General features: G+C 30.7%; 1 protein-coding gene and 1 pseudogene across 1 annotated transcript; one reads left to right on the top strand and one right to left on the bottom strand.

The window, feature by feature from the left end:
• Positions 1–2,584, bottom strand: part of LOC113374945 — a 7,148-nt pseudogene extending 4,564 nt beyond the window's left edge.
• A 4,828-nt stretch (positions 2,585–7,412) lies between these two features.
• LOC113374944 (ionotropic receptor 21a-like) lies at positions 7,413–16,912 on the top strand. Its single transcript, XM_026614902.1, has 16 exons — positions 7,413–7,506; positions 7,760–7,893; positions 8,780–8,902; positions 8,988–9,187; positions 9,312–9,440; positions 9,520–9,681; positions 9,741–9,859; positions 10,302–10,424; positions 10,491–10,631; positions 10,761–10,953; positions 13,052–13,057; positions 13,207–13,405; positions 15,155–15,325; positions 15,466–15,623; positions 15,853–16,015; positions 16,115–16,912. The coding sequence occupies exons 1-16, from the start codon at positions 7,428–7,430 to the stop codon at positions 16,910–16,912; spliced, it is 2,898 nt and encodes a 965-aa protein (XP_026470687.1). The 5' UTR covers positions 7,413–7,427.
• The last annotated feature ends 234 nt before the right edge of the window (positions 16,913–17,146 follow it).

Raw genomic sequence — 17,146 nt, 5'->3', positions numbered from 1 at the left:
AACTATCATAACTAATGGTCAACTGTTCTCCCTATACACATACCAGTTGAACACTACTTAAATCCATAGTGATAATTACTGTAGCAATGAGAAGGTAAATTTATGTTGGGGTACCAAAGAAATGAAATTATTGACTCTGTTGACGACTCAGGTAAAGTGGTTAATCTAAATGACAATGTTTTGAGGCAGCTGATACAATATTATATAAATAAACCGAAAGCAAGAGATATTGAAATGAAGCCATATTTAGATAAATGTCAACCGCTTGTAGCTAATATTCAAGATGAGGAAAAACGTGTTTGGCTAGAAAGTAGGTATAAACATTTGGTGTCGAATAGACCAAGGCATAGATTACCTTATGAGTTTATCATTGGGAAAAGATTTATAAAATTGATCATAAAACAAGACCAATGGAACCTAGAAGGAGGCCTTTTGAATTGGGTTTAATCCCTATAATAGAAGGCTTGATGAACATACACCTGAATATATACCAAAATGCATAAGACCTGGAGGTCCTAAGAGTAAACCAAAGTGGGCTAAAACTTATTATCCTTAATTATTAATGTATGATTAACTAAATGTATAATTATAATATATAAAAAGAAACATCATTTTATATTTGTTATTTGCATTTTGGAAAATTGCCAGTTGAATAATATAGGTATGGGCACTTTGCAATACACAATCAACATATTTGGAGATAAGTACAACTCAAAATGATATTTTCAAAGTTGTGTAATTGTGATTACCTATATTCAGTTCTTTATTATACATTGAGGTAGACAGTAGGAAATTGATATATCTGAAATTATATTTTTCAAGATGTATGTAGAAAATCTATAAATCGTTCAAACACAAAATAGGGAAGTTTGTGTACTACAATGAGTTAAATTGTGTTTTAGTTGATAGTATTAAAGTTTGTAGTGCTTATGTGCATACAATTAAAATCTCCTTTGTATACAAAATACTTGAAGAGTACAACAATTGTAAATTTAAATTAGTAAAAAAAAAATCACTAGCTGAAATTAATGTTCTCGCATAAAAAAATTATATTTTAATCTAAAAAACTTGTGTTAATTGGAATATGCACATAGTGTGCAATGTATTGTTTCCCATTTTTGCCTTGTTTTCAGCCACTGCATCAAAAAATCATACTTGTTATTTTATGAAATTCGGGAATAAGTTCAATTTGAAATAATATTTTATAAATACTGCAAGTGTAATTACTAATATTCGATTCTTGGAGATAGTATGACCAAATAATAATTTGTTGTATTGCTGCTGCTTTGCAAAAATGTAGAGTATAGATAGTTCTGTATATTCAAATTGAAAACGGAATACGCCAAAGTATTGATTTTTGAGGCACAGGGTTTTATAGGAGAGTATAGGTATTAGATCAAAATAGTATCGCTTTGAGTGATGCCATTCAACAAAATAAAATATAATTTTTGTATAATATTAAAATATTGATGAATAGAAATTCAAAAGATATAATTTACACCACAAATATAATTATCATTACCATTCCCACCACCAATTCACAGAATATGTATTATTGTGCAGTATTTTTGTTTTTTTTTCTGGATTTTTCTGGGTTTCTTGGGTAGTTGGTAGTATTTGATACCTAATGTTGTTAGCGTTAAAACATTTTTGTTTATGTATTGCGGTCTTTACATAATGGCATAAATTTTAAAATATATTTGTCCACATATTGCTTGTAAATGTTCATGACGGCTAAATTTTCTGAATAAAGAGCTGTTAGGCTTTTAGTGCAAGCTTCTTTGAATTCACTTTCTTCTTGGATATCTAGAATTTTGTTTTAATTTTTGCCAGTGCTGTAAAAGCAGTTATCACAGCAAAGCGAGTAAAATGTGAGTCTGATAAAGTTTTCATAAAAATGGTAATATTTATAAAATACAATAAAGATCTTCTTAAACTATAGCTATTCTGTCATTCATGAAAAGTTGCGAGAATAAATTTATTCGCGATCGTCGCAATTATTGTCTTCTTATACATCGATCATTAATTTGCTTTCTTGCTTTTCCAGGGCCGTTTTTTTAATGCATTAAGTTAGAATTGATGCATCAAAACTAGGAGATGATTTGGTTTTAAAAAGATGCTATTCTGCAGTGTTATTCGACATTATTCAAGTATTTGTAAACATACTGGTACTAAATAAACTAAAACCTTGTTTAACAGAGCTACTATTTTTAATATCTAGAAAATAATTATTTTATTTCGGTCTAATAACCATATGGAGTCTATACCAATAAAAATTCTTTCTGGAGCGCATCAGGAATGGGTTAATTTGTCAACTGTGTTTTGTATGTACGATTTTTCTCTATCTTTCAGGACAAGAATTTCAGCATTTGTCTATACAATAAGCACATCAACTTCTACAACAAGATCTGGACAACGTTGAAAAACGCTTTTTTTTTACTATATATGGAGGATACGTGTTGATGGACCTCGAAGCCGAAATTAAATAAATTTTCTGGGCAACTTGGAGAAGGTAATCGTCGTCCTTCATTGGATTAGCAAAGCTGCAGCAGCCACAGATCCCCACCTTGGTTGCTCACCTCATCGCAGTTCCTAATCGGATGAAAACAATGCGCGAAAGGCTCACCATATGAAGGCTCATCGATCGAAACGTCAAATTCCATCTAACCACACTCGTAAAAACGAAGAGGCTTGACTTTTACATTCAACCTGGAATCGGTGGATTTTACTTCCGACTATGGAGCAAATTCAGGTAATGGCATCGGACAATTCATAATTTCTTCAACTGTCAGAAATTCTATGCCTTACCTTATGAATTTTCCAAATATTATCTGCAAGGGAAGAACCGACCAAGATTCAATCGCTTTTCATAACCAGCATGGTGATGATAAGTCTTTCGAAGCAGCACTAATTATACTAGAAAAGATATGTGGAGTAGTTTTAACCATGATACTTTTTAAATGTAATAGTTCTTAATAGTTTTCTTCTTGACTTTATATAAAATATTGGAAAAATGTTCTCTCTTATGAAAATAAATTTATTAAAATATGTACTTTTTTTAATATACAATGTACATTTGTTTTTTAATTTTTTTTGAAAAAAAATATTTTGACTTATTTTGGAAATTCTGAACTTTTTTTCAAAGCAAACGTACTGCTTTAAACAGCATAGACACGCAATGTCAAGCGCGTAAGCGCCGCATCGCCGTCTAACGGAAAAACATTAGTTCGGAACCCATAGGAATGTAAAAAAATTTATACTTATTGTTAAAATCTCTATAAAATATCTGATAATTTGATGTGCATACGTCCAATGATCATTTTTGACCGCCAAATGGCTTTTTTTTTATTTTTTTCATTAGATCTCCGAAACCGCTAGACCTGCCTTCATGAAAATTTGATCAATTCTTCATCTTGTCAATACAAGTAAAATGTTTTTTGAATTATTAAAATCAGACGCTCTTGTTTTCTCAAAAATTGAATTACCATTTTCGGCACTTTTTGCTCCGTATCTTTGGAACGGCTAAACCTGACTTTGCCAAAACTAATCAGCACGTCTCCTTATCAATAGGAATCGAATATTTTTTTAATCATTCAAATTGGCTAATCCGTGTTTTCGAAATCGTCGACGAAAAATTGTATCCGCACATATATACATACACAAACATCCATTTTTTTCAAAGGCATGTTAAAATGTTCAGAAACCTTAGAAACGTAAAATAATCTTCATTTTCGATTTTTTGCGATTACTATATAACGTTCCCTACGGAAAGTTAATAAATAAATTAATTTAATTTATACAATTACATATATTATGAGTATGTTTGAAATACATAATTGGAAATCGTATTGATTATTTTTTAGTTAAAAGAAACATTTTACTTTTGAAATGAACAGTTAAAGGTTTTTTCTAAGCAATCTCGATTCTTAGTAATTAAGTTAATTATTCACATGTATGGGAATCTTTTGCATTATTGCTTCAGGCAAAGTGCCACTTACAACTAGTTAAAACCCTTCCTAAGGACTCCCTAACCCATTTTTATACGGAGCCCAGCCAAGGCACGCTCTGGTATATACTATAGTGAGTGTAGAGTGTAAATCTCAAAAAGCATTTTTTTTTTTGGCATAAATATGACAAAAATCTATACTAGTTGAGTTTATCTTCGTACAGTAAAATTTTCACAACTTGCAAATAGTAGAAAATCAATTCATAGAAAAAATTATACGATTCAATAACGATCTATTAAAATTAAATATACTCACTAACGCAGGTGTTATTTGCGACCTACAAGTAAAATACGACATCACTACCAATTTTATGCTTTAAGCCAGAGAAAAATTACCCTGACATTTATTTATTATGAAAATTCATTATATCACATAACTGACCCTTGACTTTGGTCGAATTAATACTTATTTTACAGGGCCGTGCTGAGCACATTTTTTTATTGCGGAAAAAATTAGTATCCATATCAGTATAAATTAAATTTAGCGTATATTCTTTTTGTTATGTTTTTTATATTTTTTTCATATAAATCATTACAAATTTAGATTAAATTCATGCAATGCTTTTTTCAATAGGTAAAATGATTCGAAAGATGGGTATGTACAAAATTGCTACCAAAAATATTAACTCTTTTCACTCGCAAATTCCGAGATTTATACGAATTTTGCCGCCGGAGTGGTGGCGTCCGAGTGGAAAGGGTTAAACTAATTATTAGTTTGCAATAATTTATAGTATTAACTATAAAGCAGCTACCTTATCGTGGTGTAAGGTGTTGAAATTGCAAAACATGAAAAATAAATTTTATTTTATATTTGTATGTTTCAAGACTTCCCGATGATTTTGCCATAAAAATGTATGTATGTGTGTGGAATATGTAACTACTACGCATGTTTGTTAGAATACGGCGTTTTTTTTAGAAAGAACGGCTGAACCGATTCAGATGATCCGAATAATATTTTATTAAATTTTTCACAATGCGGAAAGCTCATTTATTTTTGAAGGCCTGTTGACCATTTCATAGTCAGAACGAAAATGGACTAGAAACAGCAATTTAATTTATGTAATTTTATATATTAAAAAATCTAATATATTTCTTGCATTTGATCATGAAATAGAAAATTTCAGCAATTTGTCCTGATGCTTGCATTTTAAGTTAATTTTTTATGATTGTTTTATGGTAATCGGAGGTAAAAAAATTAATTTAAAATAGTTTTTTCAGAATTAATGTGTAGGAATCAACAATCTTGAAGTAGAATGTAATTATTTCGAAAATTTTATTCAAAATCAAATTGCAATTAAACGAAAAAAAAAAAAAATATGAAAAATGTAATAAAATGCATTTTCAGAATAAGTATTGACTTGATTTTTAAGGGAGTCAGTATTTGGAGAACAATATGTCCAAATAAATTTAATATTTGTGGAAAGTATAAAAGACGTATGATTGACAATTTTTTCATTCAAAATTCTGCAGTTTTATTACTCACATTGTTTAATACAAATAATTATAAAAGTTAGTAACAAACTGCATATCATAAACTTAATTTCGTTGACAAGCCGATAGGTATAGCCGATATAATATTTTTTTAAATATTTTTAGATTTGTTTAAGGTAAATTGATTGATTTTATATAACAAATTTGCATAATACTGTACAATATTGATTAAATTTATTCAAGAAAATCAAGTATAGCAATAATGCTTACATATAAAGCCGACTCTGTAATTTCGTCAAAAATAATAATAAATCATATTAGTTTTCTATTTGATACACCGTCGTGTAGGTACAGTTTCAGTAATGGTTTTATCTTAACAGTTGTTATTTTCTTTTAAATTAATTAACTTAGTTATAATATTATTTACTTAAAGAGTTATATTAGTATGGATATTAAAAAGTGCGCATATAAAATATAATTTGTAATATTTAAATATAATTTGTAACATAACATTTTAATTAGAATGATGTGTATTTTCAGTTTACGAATCATACTTTGTGCTTTGATAATCAAAACTTTTGTCACATATTCAGTGCAGCATGAAACTTACGAATTGATTCATAATATAACTCGATATAAAAGACAGAATTTGGCAATTGAACCAATTTTTAAGGTAATTCATTTTCATTATTTTTATGTTAAATAATTACTATTTAAATGTATTGTCTCATTATAACTAGTATAAATCTAGGCCAGCAATGTCAAAGTAGAAAGTATCATTCATCATTTGATCTTTTAAGCAAATAAATTTTGAAAATATTTATTAAAAATGGTAAAAAAGCAGTATCCAGATGCATAGGAAAATATAAAAGTTTTTAAATTTTACAAAAGGTCTTTTGACCTTTAATTTTTTATATTTCACAACAACCCAAAATAATTAAACTTTCCGAAACAGACGTTCACGTTTTCAATTTTTTGAAACCAAATTTAAAATCTTTTTGACTCGCGATGATTGGTTTTGTGAGACGATCGGTTGAGCCGTTCCTTTATAACACAAAAATGCAAAATTATGTGTTTACGTTGTAGTCAATAATTTTGAAACAATTTTGAAAATTAAAAAAACTTTGAGCTCGCCCGTAGGTAAGCGGTTAAGAGCGACAGGACTTGTTTCAGAGGTCCCGGGTTCGATTCCCACTTCGAGCAGCCTGTTGTCAGGCAACATTGACAACGATTTTCATTCGGAAATATAGATAGCAATATGTTTCCAAGTGAAAATAGCCCTCTCCGGCATTGTTGCACCATACTTGCCCTATTACAGAGATTGTAATAAAAATTTATCATACAGAGATGTGACAACTGTTTGGGTTGCCATATGTAATAAAACAAACGTAGTTTGTAAGATCTTACTCACAACAGCTCATAGAACCCATTAGTTCTGAATATACCTATTTTATATTTTCAGAACAATGGACACCGGTTATCATTTTATTTGCGTTTCTAGGAGATTTTTTTTTCTCGGATGCTTATATTATATACATATATGTATTATATTTTCTATTTTATTTTATTTAATATACTCATTTTCTAAATATAAATTTAGTACATCATTTGTCGAAGTTTAACAAAATAATAATTTTTATTTATGATTCACTTTGTATAAAAATGTGCAAGCACAAGTTGCTAATTTTCGATAAATTTTGTGTCTATTATCTATGTTTGTATTTAGTGGTTCAAAATGAAGAAACATTTATATATATATATTCAATAATTGGTTTGTTTTCAGTGGAAAAGTAATGCATTTGCATATTCAGTTTTCTGATTAAATTGATTATTTTACCAGGGTCATCCCAAAACTCGAGAAGAACTATGGGACCGAGCTTTCAATGGTGAACGCACTGCATTTGACCAGACTCCCAGCCTGGTGTTTCTTTTGGATACATTGGCCAGGAGATATCTCCGAGACTGTGTTCCGGTTATACTTTATGACTCGATGGTAGAACATGGCGAAGATCTTCTACTTCAACAGTTGTTCAAAAAATTCCCACTATCATTTTTTCACGGAAGAATCGGTAAAACGTGAATTCTAATAGTATCAGCTATTAACTTTACCTTTAGTTGTGAAAATTTCATAATTTTAATAATATGACCTATATCAAAAGATTTTAATATCGAGAATTTCAGAAATATCGTATACTGGAACCTTAGTTGATAGAAATACCAAAAATACAGTATCTTAAGATACCATTTTGTATTGTTGATTATTATTATTCATATAATATTTGTACACAAATTGTCGGTTTTAAAGTATTTTTTTATAAATAGATGACAATTATAAAATTGCTGATAAACGATTGCTGGAACCTATGGGAAGTGATGATAAATGCAGAAGTTACATACTATTTTTGGCAGATGTGATGCGCAGCAGCAGCGTTATTGGACCACAAACACATGCAAAGGTTTTTAAATTAAATTAATTCAAAAAAATGAAATAAAATTATAACAACAAGGTTATTTAAGTTATAAGTTTTATGTAAGACTAGAACTAATATACTCAACTAATCATTGCGTGCTTAGGTATTAACTATTTTCAAAAGCATACTATTTTGAATGTTATCTAAATTATGTTACTTTAACGTCGTATAATTATTATGTAAATATATACTGCAGCTAACAACATAAATACTTAGCATCCATATCTAAGAATCCAACTTTTCTTATTACCAATCTTTTCTCTCTGGATTTCAATTTATTTTGTAATGGGTTTCTGTAGAGATATTTGCCACGTTTCCAAAATTTACGCAGTGCGTGTACTAGCTTTTCCAACTTTTCATCCAAAGTTCCACCTACCTTTAAATGAATTTTTGAATAACAGAAGAAAAATGTACAGGCTTTCGAATGATGCTAATTTAAAAGTACTCCAAAAAGTCGCACTGGTATATGAATAATCATTTTTACCTTTTCACGCACTAACAAATAATTTTTTCACATTATTTGTTATGAACAACATAGACAAGATCAGTATAAATAGAATGACGTTAACATTTTTTCGATATCTCTCATATTTCCGACAAAAAGTGAGCTTGAATAAAGGGGCCACTGTTTTCAGTGATATCTCGGCCAAATGATAAGCTACGGATTTGAAACTTAGTATAGGTCGGATTTTTTTTGAAAATATCTATAAAATGGCATCAAAATTATTTAAATACCAGGGTGGGGCCGATTCTGTATGGAAACACGCCCATACCCTTTAGTCATATTGTCTACGTCTGCAGATATTATGATCATGACTTTCAATGAAATTCATTTTTAATTTTAAAATTGATAGTTATATTACGTAAACAGGTAATAGTAGTTGCAAGATCTTCACAGTGGCGTGTACAAGAGTTTTTAACCCATTCAGCATCCAGACATTTTGTAAATCTATTAGTAATCGGTCAGTCCTTGAGAGAAGGAGATAACACAGTGGTAAATTTTTTTGCAATAACTGATTCATGCATTATAAATTACTTGTTGATTTTTTTTTTTGATTGGGTTCAATTAAATATTTTAGGAATTGCCTTTCGTTCTATACACACACCGTTTATATATGGATGGTCTTGGTTCAAGTGCTCCAAAAGTTCTCACCAGCTGGGTTCAGGGAAGATTAACAAGACCCCGTGTGAATCTGTTTCCAAAAAAAATTACCGAAGGATTTGCTGGCCACAGATTTACAGTCAGTGTCGCCGATCAGCCACCATATATTTTTAAAAAGTAATTGTGGTTTATCTTTTTTATTTTCTTAACGTGCCATTGGTTGAAGAATATGGTTTAATATGGTTTAACAGAGTATTAGCAATTCATAATTTTTTTCCATTTTATATCTGAATATTTCTAGGCTTTCGCTTGACATAAATGGGCAATATTCTGTAGCCTGGGATGGAATTGAATATCGTATGTTAAATATGTTTGGCAAATTGTTGAATTTTAGTATAGAATACAGAGAACCGGGTGATATGAGATTGGGGTAATGTTGAATTGTATCTATCATAGCACTTTAAATAAGAATATTTTAATTTTCTTCAAAATACTACTTCTACTTTTAGCCCAGGAGATTCAGTGAAAAATGAATTAGCTGCTGGTAGGGCAGATATTGGGGTAGCCGGAATGTATGTGACTGAAGAAAGGTTAACCAAATTAGAAATGTCATCAATGCATGCTCAAGATTGTGCTGTTTTTATTACACTCCAATCAACGGCATTACCCAGGTTAAAATTTACAAATTTAAAAAATAAAAAATAAAAATAATAACCAACATTTTTTTCAGATATCGCGCTATAATGGGCCCTTTCCACTGGTCGGTATGGATTTGTTTAGTATTCACTTACTTACTAGGTATATTTCCTCTGGCATATTCTGACAGGCACACTTTTAAGCATCTTCTAGGTAAATATTTATAATCATTTTTTGTAATTATTTTCGATTTGCAAAACTATTAGAGTAGCTATAGAAATATATTTGGACATCTGTAAAATATAATAGCTTTCCGACTTTGAGCAAAGTTTTTAGCAGACCTTAAGTGTCGACTAATTTCCTTGATAATATTTACAGAAAAATGAAAATTTATATCTTATTGTCATTTTTATAGTATTACTTTCATAGTTATAAAATTGATTGTTCTCGAGATTTTTAAGATCTTTTCTAACTATCCACTATTTTCAAGTTTTTCAATAATAAATTTATTGAGATTTTTAGTTTTATGATTGATTGGTTAGTTGAGTGCCATTGGATTAAAATCCGGAAACTCCAGCAATTTTCTTAAGGCATAAATACTATATACTATTTTAATTGCTCATATATGATTGAATTTTAATTATTTCGTTTTAAGAAAATTCTGGTGAAATCGAAAATATGTTCTGGTACGTATTTGGTACCTTCACCAATGCGTTCAGCTTTAGTGGTGAAAATAGTTGGAGCAAAGCTGAAAAGATTACTACCAAGATTCTCATAGGTAAATAAAATATTAAATACCTTTTCATGCATATTTTCGTATTTTACTAAATTTGATCTATTTCAGCATCATATTGGCTATTTACTATTATTGTAACCGCTTGTTACACAGGTTCTATAATTGCATTTGTTACATTACCAGTTTTTCCTGAAACTATTAATACTATCAGAGAATTGATTTCTGGTTTCTTTCGAGTTGGTATTTTAGGTAAGATTAATTAATAAAACTATTATTTTAATTAATATGTTCAATTTAGAGTTTCTATATTTTCATTATCAAACATTGTTTGATGTTCTAGCAATACCCATGTAAATTGCATATTAAAATATATTTTAGATAAAGGTGGTTGGCAACATTGGTTTGAAAATTCAACTGACGAAGCCGTCGCAAAACTTTGGAAAAATATTGAATTTCTTCCAGATGTGCAATCGGGACTTCATAATACTACACACGCTTTCTTTTGGCCTTATGCATTTTTTGGTTCGAAGGCCCAACTTGAATATATAGTGCAGGCCAACTATAGTGTAGAGTGAGTGAAAAATTTACTTATTAACGCTTTTCACTCGTGAATTCCGAGATTTATATGGATTTTGCCGCCTGAGCGGAATAGGTTAATCATGTACGAGGGTCATGTAAAAAATAAGGTTCCCACATTTTTTCAGGGTTGAGGCATTTTTTATTGCAACTAGCTGTAAGTGGAATTCTGTCTTAAGGCAATTAAGGCATCGTGCCTTAAGGCAAATTGCTGGAACTTCCCGTACCAAAAATTATTATTTTTTTAAAAACGATTGACATTTTTAAAAAAAAATTACTTCGAAAAAATAAGATGTTTAAGAAACTATAAATTGGACAAAAAATTACTTTTTTTTGAAAAAATTTTTTTTTAAAAAAATTTTTTTTAATTTTTTTTTTTTTGTTTTTTTTTTGAAATTTTTTTTTTTTTATTTTGACATATTGTGAAAGATCTGAACTTTCTTTTCAAAGCAATCGTACTGCTTTAACTGCATAGGGACAAAATATAAAGCGCGTAAGCGCCGCGTCGCTGTCTAACGCATAAGCATTGGTACGGAACCAATAGGAATGTTAACAAAATGTATACTTATTGTTAAAATCTCTATAAAATATCTGATAATTTGATGTGCATATGTCTAATGATCATTTTTGACCGCCAAATGGCTCATTTTTTTACTTTTTCCTCCATATCTCCGAAACCGCTAGAGCTACCTTCATGAAAATTTTATCGATTCTTAATCTTGTCAATACAAGTAAAATGTTTTTTGAATTATTCAAATCGGACGCTCCGTTCTCTCAAAAACTGAGTTACCGTTTTCGGCACTTTTTGCCCCGTATCTTCGGAACGGCTAGACCTGCCTTCGCCAAAAACTAATCAGCACGTCTCCTTATCAATACGAATCGAATGTTTTTTGAATTATTCAAATCGGTTGATCCGTGTTCCCGAAATCGTCGACGAAAATTTGTATCCGCACATACATACACACACGTACATACATACATACATACACACACACACACACACATACACACACACACACACACACACATACATCCATTTTTTCTAAGGTATGCCAAAATGTTCAGAAACCTCTGAAACGTAAAGATATATAAAAATTTTCATTTTCGATTTGTTTGCGATTACTATAACTTACCCTACGGGAAGTTAATAAATGTGTATACCATCGGAAAGCTTGTATTTCAAACTATTTTTCTACATAGGCGCCAGATCTTTCAAGGCGTTTTTTCTGAAGAATTTTCCACTTCTGAAAACCCGCTTCGAAGAACTCCGCCGCCACACCCTTGCTTGGTCTTCTTCTCCGGCGATTTTGGATGGCTTTTTTGAGTTTTGTTAGTGTCTCACAGTACTTGTCCGAATTTATAGTGGACCTTTCAAACATTAACTCAGTAAGCAAGACACATTTTCGGTCCCAAAACTCGATGGCTTCCCGCTCCTTTGCTCGTCGTGAACGTCTGCGCGTCCTTCGGAGAACTACCTGCACCGTTTGAAGACGTGCTAGATGCTGATGCAAATTTTGCCATAAACTTCTTCCAACTGTCTATGAATTTCAATAGGTGTAAGCTTTTTTGCGTTTAAAAATCGAATGACTGAACGGATTGCACACCTGGCGGTAACGGCAATTGCGCGCTCCATCGTGGATGGCTGTTAGATTGGCACTAAGCTTTGCAGTGATCTTCCCGGTAGTTGGAATGGAGTGGCAAGGATCAACAATGAAAATGGTGTTGCCGGATTTCCCCTAGTATATCGCGCGGCGAGTGTACAGCGTTGGGAACCTTATTTTTTACATGCCCCACGTATATATATATGAAGAGTTGGTATCCAAAGTGGATCATCGGAAATAGAATTTGACGCCATTAAACCGTGTCGATAAATTTGCTATTATTTAAAGTTATTATCTTCAATTAGTTTACACACTAATTACCATTTATCTTTATATTATTTGACTTATTTTTGCATATTTTATGAATAAAGCAGGAGCCCTATAGTTGACTCTGGATTGTAGAACGCAAAACTATTTTAGAGAGTCATTTTTGCTGCCATTTAACAACAGATATAAATATTATGTATAGTTCAATCTGAAAACATTATTTAGTAAAAAGTTCATCATATCTTTACCGTATCTCAAATTTCCCCCGTTTTGTCGGATGGTCCACTCTGGTTACCAACTATTTACATCCAGTTGGTACTTCTTTATAGAATTAAATATTTGCATTTAGGAACATAATTGACATTTTGATTTTTATTCAGAAATAAACGATCAGTTTTACATATTTCCGACAAATGTTTTGTACCTTTCGGTGTTGCTATTGGTTTTCCGAAGCACGCCATCCACGCATCGAGAATTGATACTCTCATTCAGCACGCCTGGCAAGGCGGCCTTCTCACTAAGTTGACCAACCAAGTCAAATGGGATGTGCAGAGGTCTAGTACGGGAAAACTTCTCATGGTTAGTATAACTAATAATCTACTCTCAAATAATATATATTGACTTCCCATAGCGTATGTTATTGTAATCGTCCAAAAATCGAAATTAATTTTTTTTGCATATCTTCACTTTTCGATGGTTTCTGATTATTTTGGCAAACTTTAGAAAAAATTGATGTCTGTGTGTGTATGTTTTCTGTGTCCGTAATATTTTTGGCGCACTGTTTCGTGTTCGTCCACGTTTTTGGGCGCACTGATTTACCAATTTAAATGATTCAAAAAACATTTGTGTCCTATTGGTAGGAAGATGGCTGATTAGTTTTTAGCAAAGGCAGGTCCAGCCGTTTTCGAGATACGGGGCAAATAGTGCAGAAAATAGAAATCGAGTTTTTGAAAGAACAGAGCATTCGATTTGATTGATCCAAAAAACATTCAATTTGTAATGATGAGAAAAAATGGTGATCAATTTTTGGCAAAGGCAGGTTCAGCCATTTCGGAGATACGGAGCTAAATGTGCAATAAATTTCAGTTTTGGGAAGAACTAAGCATCCGATTTGAATAATTAAAAAAAACTTTCTGCTTGTGTTGATAAAACAATTGCTTTTCAAGACTTTTTTTTTATTTCAAAATTAATTTTTTTTTTCAAAATATATATATATATATATATATATATATATATATATATGTATCGGAAATAATTCGGATTGTTAATTTAATTCTGGCCAAAGTTCTAAAGCTCACTTATATACTTTAAATAAATAAATTTAACTTTGTAATTCAGTTTATATAATTCTTATACATATTCTTATATTATTAGACAATGTCTTTCATTTTAAATCCGATTCATAAAGTTTCTCACTCGGTTTATAGCCGTTTATTAACTAATTTGAAGATGGTAGTTATTGATGCTGTTTTCTTCAATCTTTCAAAAGCATTTAAAAGTATTTCTTATGATATTTTTTTGATAAACTAGCAATATGATTTCAATGCGCCTAAATGACTAAAATCTTACTTAACAGACATAACCCAAGGCGTCTAGTTAGATGTAAAAATGGGTGTCCTTCAAGGATCAATTTTTGGTCTACTTACTTAATTGCCAAATCTTTGTGACTTTATTTTGTTCACAAATGAAATTTGTTTTCTAAGCTCTCTGTTGAAAATAAGTTGCTGCTATATAAATCAATCATTAAACCAATCTGGACCTACGGAATTGAGCTCTGGGGCTGTGCTTACAAATCAAATATAGCTATAATGCATAGAACTCAGTCAAAAATTTTACGTACAATACTTAATTCCCCGTGGTGCGTGACAAATAAAACCATTCACAGCGATCTCAACATGAAAACGGTGCAATTTACGTTCTAAGAATTTAAGGAAAAATACAAACGTAAACTGGCATCACATCCAAACCCATCAATAGACGATATTACCCAACCATTTGGCGTAAGAAGATTGAAACGTCAATGGCCTTTGGATTTAGTTTTAGATTAGCTTCAATATAACATTATCTTTTCAATTGTTAAACTAAGAAGATCTCACTGGAGTTCTTCTTAGACATCGCTCTCAAATATTGTCAATTTAGCTTATAGGAATCCTTATGTATTTCTGATTGCTGAATAAAACAGAGTTAAACAAAAATGAAATTTAGGATGACCTTATAACGAAATAAAGAGTTAACTATATTTAACTTAAACACTTATTTGCAATAACTCTTTAAAAAAAGTTCCAAGAGAATTATCACTAATATATTTGAAAATATTTTTGTTGGCAGGCATCCTTTGGTAAAGCATTACGATCATCAGCACCTGATGAAAGAGGTTTAACGTTGGCTGATACAGAAGGTATGTTCTTATTGCTAGGAGCTGGTTTCATTGCTGCAGGAGCTGCTCTAATATCGGAATGGATGGGTGGATGTAGCAGAAAATGCCGCTCTATTATCCGCGTAATTAATTAATTTAGGAATTTTTGATTTTGTTTGTTAATATTGGTTCATATAATATCAAATTAAATAAGTTTATTGGATTTTATGATTTAATATAATATTAAATTAGCCTTTTTGAATATTGCCAATTAAATTTACAGAAAAAGAAACAAGATGAAGCTGACGAATTAGAAAGACAACAGCATTTGGAAGTTTCTGATGCAACTTCTTTGAGTACAGATGATGGAACAACTGCAAAGAGCAAAAATGACCGCAAAAAGTCTTCTCAAACTTACAGAGTTGATACACCTTGTCCAGAGTAAGGGAACTTGCTTTTTTTGTTAGATTCTTAATACAAAAAGTCAGATTTAATTGACAACGATTTGCGAGATAAGAAGAAAGAATCCTTATCAGAAATAAATTTTTCTCGCACCAAAAAATAACAACTTTAATAATTGCTTTTAAGTTCTGTATGGTTACATATTCAATTGATATTTTTTTAAATTATGCAAATATTTCTGAATGATTAAAAGTATATTTCTATGTAGGTTGAGATTACACGGATCAAATTCAAATCTATCGCTGAATAAAAGTGTTTTGCGTCGTGCTTCTGTAGAAGTCCATGAACATAGTTCATCTAACCATCTTGATTGCCTTTCAACAGATGGAAAGATTCTGCACAAAATTGAAAATGGGAAATGTAATGGACTGGTTAGTAGTCAAGCAAAGTAATTTGTTTTATTTCACATGTTATGTTTTTAATCTCGTAGTTTTGTATACAATATCATATATGTGAAATATGATTCTTAGAATGGCAACAATGATAATGCTGAGTTAAATGATGTTCAACATGGCGATCCTGTAACTAACGAAAATCTAATCTACTTCGAAAATTCAGAGTTAAGTGATTTGCAGTTTGAAGGCCCTATGACATTCGAGAAACATATAAAGCACTTGGAGACAAATAAAGAGGATAAAAAAATTAATAAGGAGTATACAGAAATGAATCATTTGAAATTTGAAGGCCCTATGACCTTTGAAGAACACATGAAGCACTTAGAAACCGATAAAGAGAATGCAGAAATAAATTATTTGAAATTCGAAGGTCCTATGACCTTTGAAGAACACATAAAGCACTTGGAAACCAATAAAGAGAATGCAGAAATAAACCATTTGAAATTTGAAGGTCCTATGACCCTTGAAGAACATATGAAGCACTTGGAAACCAATAAAGAGAATACAGCAATAAATCATTTGAAATTTGAAGGTCCTATGACTCTTGAAGAACATATAAAGAACTTAAAAGCGAATGAAGATAATACAGGAATAAATCATTTAAAATTTGAAGGTCCAATGACCTTTGAAGAACATATAAAGCACTTGGAATCCAATAAGAAGAATACAGAAATAAATAATTTGAAATTTGAAGGTCCCATAACTTACGAAGAGTATATATTGGAAACAAATGAAGAAAATTCAGAAATAAATAATTCGAAATTAAACTTGATGAATAATTGTGTCGATCCGATAATGGATTGTGAATGTACTACTAATATGAGCAGAGAAGAGCTGCTGGAAAATAAATTATTTGGAGAAAAGGTTAATTGAAAATACTTTTTTAGTTTGTAAACACCAATTGGTTTGCAGATAAATATTAGAAAACAAGTTATAATTAATTGTGCTTTTATTGCCGTGTCAATAACAATCAATTTTTTATTTATTTTCCTTTGAGAACTAAACCACGTGATTTTTGATCCCAAATATTTAATTATTAATAATAAGCACTAATATATGGTTAGTTTATCCTAACGAAAAGTAGTATCTAGCTCATGATCGAAATTA

Source organism: Ctenocephalides felis, unplaced genomic scaffold (genome assembly GCF_003426905.1).
Source record: "Ctenocephalides felis isolate EL2017-DRISC unplaced genomic scaffold, ASM342690v1 CF-g0.4_SCAFFOLD_01886, whole genome shotgun sequence".
NCBI classification, from domain to species: domain Eukaryota; kingdom Metazoa; phylum Arthropoda; class Insecta; order Siphonaptera; family Pulicidae; genus Ctenocephalides; species Ctenocephalides felis.
Note: the sequence above shows the minus strand (reverse complement) of the source record. Positions and strands in the feature narration are given on the sequence as shown.

Coding starts and splice junctions, on each gene's coding strand:
- LOC113374944 (XM_026614902.1), top strand. CDS start 7,428: ATGGTAGAACATGGCGAAGATCTTCTACTTCAACAGTTGTTCAAAAAA. Junction 7,894..8,779: donor GACCACAAACACATGCAAAG/GTTTTTAAATTA, acceptor TTACGTAAACAG/GTAATAGTAGTTGCAAGATC. Junction 9,188..9,311: donor CCACCATATATTTTTAAAAA/GTAATTGTGGTT, acceptor GAATATTTCTAG/GCTTTCGCTTGACATAAATG.